At 44.2% G+C, this 8,467-nt stretch overlaps 2 protein-coding genes across 2 annotated transcripts; both read right to left on the bottom strand.

Annotated features, from left to right (window-relative positions):
* Positions 1-739: 739 nt before the first annotated feature.
* LOC138911548 (uncharacterized) lies at positions 740-1,462 on the bottom strand. The gene has a single exon (XM_070210884.1). It carries the CDS (start codon positions 1,460-1,462, stop codon positions 740-742), a length of 723 nt encoding a protein of 240 aa, XP_070066985.1.
* A 5,382-nt stretch (positions 1,463-6,844) lies between these two features.
* Positions 6,845-7,570, bottom strand: LOC138911547 (uncharacterized). Its single transcript, XM_070210883.1, has one exon. It carries the CDS (start codon positions 7,568-7,570, stop codon positions 6,845-6,847), a length of 726 nt encoding a protein of 241 aa, XP_070066984.1.
* Between the last annotated feature and the right edge of the window lie 897 nt (positions 7,571-8,467).

The raw sequence follows: 8,467 nt of genomic DNA, 5'->3' as shown, positions 1-8,467 counted from the left end.
TTGCCCGTGCTTGGAAAATCTGATTTGATCTGGCCAGCGTCCTCCGGCGCTGGATTGAGGCGATGTGTGCCACCAAATGGCTGCGGCTGCTCTATTGGAGTACTTATTTTCTTGTTTTTTTAAGCGCCTCACGACGGTGTATTATTGTTTTGTGTATTATTGTAATTGTGTACTATTCATTTTGCAATACGTTAGCACTTAAGGAATTATCTTTGCAATTAAATAATAAAGAAAGCTCGTCATGAAGAAATATATATACGTTGATCTTTGCGAGCGCATGCTCTGTGGCCGGCACAGAAAAAAAATATCAAACAAAATATCTTCGAGCCGGCACACCTGCTGCTGACCGTTGACAAAGTCGAACGCCCCTCTCTACATTGGTTAGCAATATCAAAGACGCAGTAATTCGGTAAACGCATACATATAAATATGGTTACCGTTGCTGCCCATCTGCGCAGCTTCATGTTTTTGGTACAACGGCTCGAATGACGGCCAAGGCCATATTCAAGGGCATGCGATTCACTCTCTCTTTTATCCCTTTGGGTGCGAATCAGGCAGCCAATAGCAATCGGCCCTTTTGACGCCTTTCGGGCAATATCGATGTCGTCGGTATGTCAAATGCAACATCACCACGCAGATTATTGTAAAAGCGAACACGACCGTTACGATGAATTTACATGCGCATTTCCTATCCGAATTGCCCAGCCGGCCAAATAGAACGCCCAACGTAGGCCCTGATCTACACCAGTATGTCCTTCGCATGGAACACTCCTAAGGGCGTCCCTTTCAAATCTTCCAGCAGGTACGAATTGCCTACTCGACGCACTACTCTAGCCTTAAGAAACTTTCTTGCAAACTTGGCGTTAAAAGCTCTCCCAAAATCACTCAGCACAAAATTGCGTCGGTAAACTGCTTGGCCGGGTTCCGCCTGGAACACCCGGGGTCGAGCATTGTACTGCCGCTGAATTCTTTCGTAAGCCTGATGTAGCCAGCCTTGGACTCGCTGTCTAATAAGGAGTATTTTGTCTGCCTGGTGCAAATGGGAGATCTCATGATCACTCAGAGACGCCAACCTACGAGCCAATGTGTAGCATGCCCCGTTAAGGAACATATGATATCCGAAAACGGCAAAGAAAGGGGTTACCCCGGACGCGGTGTGTATGGCATTGCGTATGGACACCTCTATTTCCGGAATGTAGAGGTCCCAGTCGCGGTGATCTTGCTTTAGATACGCCCGGATGGCCGACAACGCGGTACGATTAACTCGCTCGCTCGCCTTGTTCTGTGATGCGTAGACTACGGTGCGCATGGACGAGATGTTAAAGGCTAACATCATGTTTTGGAACGTACTGGATATGAACTGACATCCGTTGTAAGAGTGAATGACCTCGGGTACTCTAAATTTATCAAAAATTTCGCTGACAACAAACTCCACCACGTAAAGAGCCGTAGCCGCCCGCATCGCTTTTAAGAAAATGAATTTCGAAAAATGGTCGACTACCACGAAGATCCACGCGTGCCCTTGCTTCGAACGTGGGTACTTTCCCAGAAAGTCAATATATAATTTTTGGAATGGTCGCCCGGTCACTACCTCCTCTCCTAGAAACACTTGCATGCGAAAGTTCGGTGCCTTGACTTCCTTGCATGTTACACACTGTCTCACGCAATCATTTACCTGACTAACCATGCCGGGCCAGTAAAACCGCCTACGTAAGGTCTCGAGCGTTTTCACGACACTTCCATGACCAGCCGTCTCATCTACATGAGCCTTCGCTATTAAGTCGGCTGTCAACGAGCTTGGCACCCTCAACTTCCAAATGGTGCCTTCTAACTCATCTTCCAAGTGGACCTCGTGTTACCTCGTCACTCAATACAAACTTTCCGCTATCCTTTTTTAGCATTTCAGTGAGTGGGGCGGCCATTGCCGCGAAATCTCGCACAAAGCGCCGGTACCAACCTGCTTTACCCAAAAAGAGCGAAACTCTTTCCGTGACCGAGCCACGGGGATTCGTTTAATAGCTATAACCCGTTCGGGGTCTATGCGAATCGTGCCACCACCTATAATGAATCCTTATTTGAATGCCCATAGGCCAAATTTGGATTTTTTCAGTCCGATATAGAGTTTGGCTTCTTTTAAGCATTTGCCCACTTGTCGCAAATATTTCAAGTGCGTTTGGAAATCAAGTACAACAAAACGTTGGACCGTAAATCGTTGGGAATTACCTTGACCATCAGACGAGCTAGACATTGGGCTTCATTGCATAAGCCAAACGGCATGCCGCGAAACTGGTATAGCGGCCTACCTGTTACGGTAAATACGGTATAGGGCTTGCTTTTGTCGACTAGTTCGACCTGCCAATATGCGAATGTGTGCTTCTCTTAGTCTGTCGCTCCTAATCCGATATGCCCAAAAGACAAAAATCCCTGCTTTACCGCCTCCACCTCTATCCTTTCTTCCCAAAACCACTCCCATGAATCTGGCTCATTTTCACATTCCTGGTCCTCTTCCGCATATTGTATCATCGACACTGCCAATAGCTCTTCCCCTTGGTGTTCTGTGGACGTTATCTTCTCAGGGCCCAAAATATCAGGGGTTAAGTTAAAAGCTCGCCAGAAATCAATTCCAAATGGGCTCAGGTAGGGGCAGATTAAAATCGTTATGCTTTTTTTCTGCTCCCTGTACGAGATAAGGAACTCTACCCTACCTATGATTGATTTATCCTCGCCTCCAGCGGTCGTGACTACCGAAACATATGGTTGCACCGTAACTCCTAATTCTTCTACTAATTCTCGACCACCTTTTCTAGCAGGCTGCCCGAGGCTCTGGTGTCTAGCAACCCTTTCATTTTGATTTCAGCGACCTCCAATACGGCGAATACGTGTGGTTGTGGGCTATCCTCCCGTTTCTCAGCTTCGGTGATCTGGCGCCTTAGCATCTTGTGTCTGCGGAAGCGCGCCCGAGCCTTGAGCACTCTTCTGGTGGCCAATGTCATCCCCTCTAGCTGTCGCTCACCAAAAATTCTATTCCGGGCCGACATGTATGCCCGGACACGTTCTTCATATGGTAAGCCTCTTAATGGTTTTCCTTAATTTTTATCCTTATATATAACCTTATCCTGGTCCTTATGGTCTATATTCTTCTCCCCTACCACTGTTATTGGTTTTGGTAGGTGTTGCTCTCTTGTTTTTCCGCGATCGCCGTCCCTCTGGGGTTTCCCGGACAATTTTCGCATTGTGCACTGAATGTGTCCGGCTTTCCACATCTGTAGCAGAATATCTTCCTCTCCTTAGATAGGCAGTCTCTAAAGAGTCGAGCTGCCTACAGTTCCAGCACACTACCCGAGATGATGTCCTGCCTCGCACGAATGCCTCCTCCAGTTCTCTGGGTGATGTTTCCGCACGATGTGCTGGTACTTCAACCTCGTGACCCCCTCTATGGCACATAACAACTGTACATATGAGTGAGTATTTGGCATTTGCCATCGTATTTTAATTCAGTAGGTAATATAAATCCATTATATGATATGCTAGAAGTAACATATCACGTTTGATGACTCTAGCTCTTAATATTAACTAAATTTTCATCGATTGCCTGGAAACGGATAAGGTTTTTGATTACCGGACACAAACTTAATCTGCGCAGGCACTGGGAGGACCTACAGCTAAAATTATCTAGCTCTTATGATTTCGGATATTCTTGCATTCATACATACGGATATAGCTAGATCGGCTCGGCCGTTGATGCTGATCAAGAATATTTATACTTTATGGGATCTAAGATGCTTCCTTCTGCCTGTTACACACATTTTCACAAATACATAATATCCTTTTTACGCATTTTCAATGGGTTCAGGGTATAAAAAGAATAACCCAACATAAATCGGACTTCAAATGAAGTCATCAAAATAATATACAAACAAGTAAGAGGTTCTAGTCGGGAGCTCCCGACTAGGGGATACCCTGAACCATCTTATTCCAACACCAAATTCAGCTCGCACTATGTGCTCTTTTGCTTTGGAAGTAACAAAGATATATATATAAAAAAAAAAAGTTCCCTTGGCAGGGTTCGAAGTTGCACCTAACCGCACTACTTGCCGCCGTTTCAACTGAACAGCCACACCAGCCACAAAAAAAAATATTGTTTCTTCGGAAGGTCTTGAGCTCGCGACAGACAACATCGCTTACCACCGCTTCTACTCAACAGCCACACCAATAATTGAGACTTCGTGAGAAAAAAAAAAAAAATTTAAATAGTAGCATAATAAAGCACAATAAAATCGCAATTATAATGCAGTTGCATACGCGCATAAATGTGTGTGTTTACATACATACAGATATTCTATGTATTTGCGCTGGTGCCGTAAACACGTTTCTTATCTGATCTTCATGAAATTTTCTACAGTATATCTTATCGTATCATAAAATATTTGTGTATACTTACAAAGTAAATTGCATTAAAATTGTAGCTAAAATTGGTGGGCAATAGAATTTGGGTTATTAACTTGATTTATAGCTATGAGGTAGTACGGGGAAGTGGCAATATGTATAAAATGAAAGATACTTGATATATATATACTATTCTATAGAATCTTATTATTTACCCAATTTGCTCACAAAACAGAATGTCGATATCGAATTTTAAGGATTGCTCGGGAACAGAGTAAGTTATCGTTTATCAGCAACAAGCTCGAGTCTTTAAGTCTCCGGCTCTTATAGTTTCTAAGATCCTTGCGTTTATACATACGGACGGACGATCGGCCGGACTGATAAATGGATAGACAAACGGACAGGGCTAGATCGATTCGATTGCTGATGCTGACATAAATATTTAGAATTAATGGGAATGGAGATGCTTCCTTCTGCCTGTTACATTCTTTTGAGCAAATACATTATACTCATTTTACCCATTTTTAATGGGTTAAGGGCAAAAAAAGGACTTTAAACTAAGACATCGGATGAAAAGCATGTTACGCAATTGATTGTTTCTCGGTGGGCCGCGCCGGCTGGCTCATCGGTTTCTCTGGGTGTAGTCCCATTCCTGGTCCGCAGTCCGCACAATCGATGACAACAAAAGTACACGTCTGTAGCAAAACAGACTTACACAACACTATGCAAAACGTACCACATATCGATAACACTAAACAATCGAAACTTCTATTATTCCCTTGCAGGATATCTCCAAGCTGCTATTTATAAATAAGTACACGGAAACATTTCAGGAATTTTAAACGGTGCGTACGATAAGTTGGTATATTCTTATATTTAGAGAAATGGATATCAATTTTAGATTTACATTTTTTTTTTTTACAGAGTATCGCATCACTTTAAGCAAACGGATACTTCTCTCAACTTCCCTTCAACAGGTGCCTATAACGTGTTGCATCATTTCATATTCATGACAAATTATATTTATCTTTAAAATTTTAAATTTAGTACAAAATGCATTGTTTTACATATACATTTATACGGAACATGAGACGAAAACACGGTTAAAACTTATTGCTAGATGTAATTATTGCACCAATGGGGAGCAAGTACCCGCTTAAATAAATGCGTGTATACACATGTGTTTCCAACGAAAGGCGTTATGTTCGTCGAAAGCGTTTGTGTTGCCTTGTCTGCCTAAAGAGCTCTCTGGGTGGGGGCAGTAAGGGCGATCATGAGGTGTCTTTTGCACCTGAGGTGCATAATATATATATATATATATATACGTATACGTGGGTATCACTCATGCATTAGTTGACAAAAATCTAAATTTTTAATTTCTATATTTACTTGGCAGACGCAATAATCTTCGGGCCACTTCCTTTCTGTTTGCACATTCGCAAAATTTACTTAATTGCGACTAGTCGTGAGTATATTATGTATTTAATTTACAAAAAAAAACTAGAGTTAACAATTCCAATAAAAATATCTGTTCTCTTTCAAGGAGCCTCAACTATGGGTCTGCTTCAGCCTCTGCCTTTCACTTAGGCGAGGGAAGGCCGACGTGGAACAGACTTACTCAGTGATGAAGTGGGCGTGGTCTTGCTTATGGCCGCCTCTTCGTCGTTGGAGTCCCGTCCGTGATGGCTCGTTTCGCTGTCGTAATGGTTACGCCGATGCTTGCCCGTGCTTGGAAAATCTGATTTGATCTGGCCAGCGTCCTCCGGCGCTGGATTGAGGCGATGTGTGCCACCAAATGGCTGCGGCTGCTCTATTGGAGTACTTATTTTCTTGTTTTTTTAAGCGCCTCACGACGGTGTATTATTGTTTTGTGTATTATTGTAATTGTGTACTATTCATTTTGCAATACGTTAGCACTTAAGGAATTATCTTTGCAATTAAATAATAAAGAAAGCTCGTCATGAAGAAATATATATACGTTGATCTTTGCGAGCGCATGCTCTGTGGCCGGCACAGAAAAAAAATATCAAACAAAATATCTTCGAGCCGGCACACCTGCTGCTGACCGTTGACAAAGTCGAACGCCCCTCTCTACATTGGTTAGCAATATCAAAGACGCAGTAATTCGGTAAACGCATACATATAAATATGGTTACCGTTGCTGCCCATCTGCGCAGCTTCATGTTTTTGGTACAACGGCTCGAATGACGGCCAAGGCCATATTCAAGGGCATGCGATTCACTCTCTCTTTTATCCCTTTGGGTGCGAATCAGGCAGCCAATAGCAATCGGCCCTTTTGACGCCTTTCGGGCAATATCGATGTCGTCGGTATGTCAAATGCAACATCACCACGCAGATTATTGTAAAAGCGAACACGACCGTTACGATGAATTTACATGCGCATTTCCTATCCGAATTGCCCAGCCGGCCAAATAGAACGCCCAACGTAGGCCCTGATCTACACCAGTATGTCCTTCGCATGGAACACTCCTAAGGGCGTCCCTTTCAAATCTTCCAGCAGGTACGAATTGTTGCCTACTCGACGCACTACTCTAGCCTTAAGAAACTTTCTTGCAAACTTGGCGTTAAAAGCTCTCCCAAAATCACTCAGCACAAAATTGCGTCGGTAAACTGCTTGGCCGGGTTCCGCCTGGAACACCCGGGCTCGAGCATTGTACTGCCGCTGAATTCTTTCGTAAGCCTGATGTAGCCAGCCTTGGACTCGCTGTCTAATAAGGAGTATTTTGTCTGCCTGGTGCAAATGGGAGATCTCATGATCACTCAGAGACGCCAACCTACGAGCCAATGTGTAGCATGCCCCGTTAAGGAACATATGATATCCGAAAACGGCAAAGAAAGGGGTTACCCCGGACGCGGTGTGTATGGCATTGCGTATGGACACCTCTATTTCCGGAATGTAGAGGTCCCAGTCGCGGTGATCTTGCTTTAGATACGCCCGGATGGCCGACAACGCGGTACGATTAACTCGCTCGCTCGCCTTGTTCTGTGATGCGTAGACTACGGTGCGCATGGACGAGATGTTAAAGGCTAACATCATGTTTTGGAACGTACTGGATATGAACTGACATCCGTTGTAAGAGTGAATGACCTCGGGTACTCTAAATTTATCAAAAATTTCGCTGACAACAAACTCCACCACGTAAAGAGCCGTAGCCGCCCGCATCGCTTTTAAGAAAATGAATTTCGAAAAATGGTCGACTACCACGAAGATCCACGCGTGCCCTTGCTTCGAACGTGGGTACTTTCCCAGAAAGTCAATATATAATTTTTGGAATGGTCGCCCGGTCACTACCTCCTCTCCTAGAAACACTTGCATGCGAAAGTTCGGTGCCTTGACTTCCTTGCATGTTACACACTGTCTCACGCAATCATTTACCTGACTAACCATGCCGGGCCAGTAAAACCGCCTACGTAAGGTCTCGAGCGTTTTCACGACACTTCCATGACCAGCCGTCTCATCTACATGAGCCTTCGCTATTAAGTCGGCTGTCAACGAGCTTGGCACCCTCAACTTCCAAATGGTGCCTTCTAACTCATCTTCCAAGTGGACCTCGTGTTACCTCGTCACTCAATACAAACTTTCCGCTATCCTTTTTTAGCATTTCAGTGAGTGGGGCGGCCATTGCCGCGAAATCTCGCACAAAGCGCCGGTACCAACCTGCTTTACCCAAAAAGAGCGAAACTCTTTCCGTGACCGAGCCACGGGGATTCGTTTAATAGCTATAACCCGTTCGGGGTCTATGCGAATCGTGCCACCACCTATAATGAATCCTTATTTGAATGCCCATAGGCCAAATTTGGATTTTTTCAGTCCGATATAGAGTTTGGCTTCTTTTGAGCATTTGCCCACTTGTCGCAAATATTTCAAGTGCGTTTGGAAATCAAGTACAACAAAACGTTGGACCGTAAATCGTTGGGAATTACCTTGACCATCAGACGAGCTAGACATTGGGCTTCATTGCATAAGCCAAACGGCATGCCGCGAAACTGGTATAGCGGCCTACCTGTTACGGTAAATACGGTATAGGGCTTGCTTTTGTCGACTAGTTCGACCTGCCAA

This window comes from Drosophila virilis, unplaced genomic scaffold (assembly GCF_030788295.1).
Source record: "Drosophila virilis strain 15010-1051.87 unplaced genomic scaffold, Dvir_AGI_RSII-ME tig00001562, whole genome shotgun sequence".
NCBI lineage: Eukaryota > Metazoa > Arthropoda > Insecta > Diptera > Drosophilidae > Drosophila > Drosophila virilis.
The sequence above is the reverse complement of the archived record's forward strand: the minus strand, read 5'-3'. Positions and strand labels throughout refer to the sequence as shown.

Excerpts from the sequence above, each read along its gene's own strand:
- LOC138911547 (XM_070210883.1), bottom strand. The coding sequence starts at position 7,570 with ATGCGGGCGGCTACGGCTCTTTACGTGGTGGAGTTTGTTGTCAGCGAA.
- LOC138911548 (XM_070210884.1), bottom strand. The coding sequence starts at position 1,462 with ATGCGGGCGGCTACGGCTCTTTACGTGGTGGAGTTTGTTGTCAGCGAA.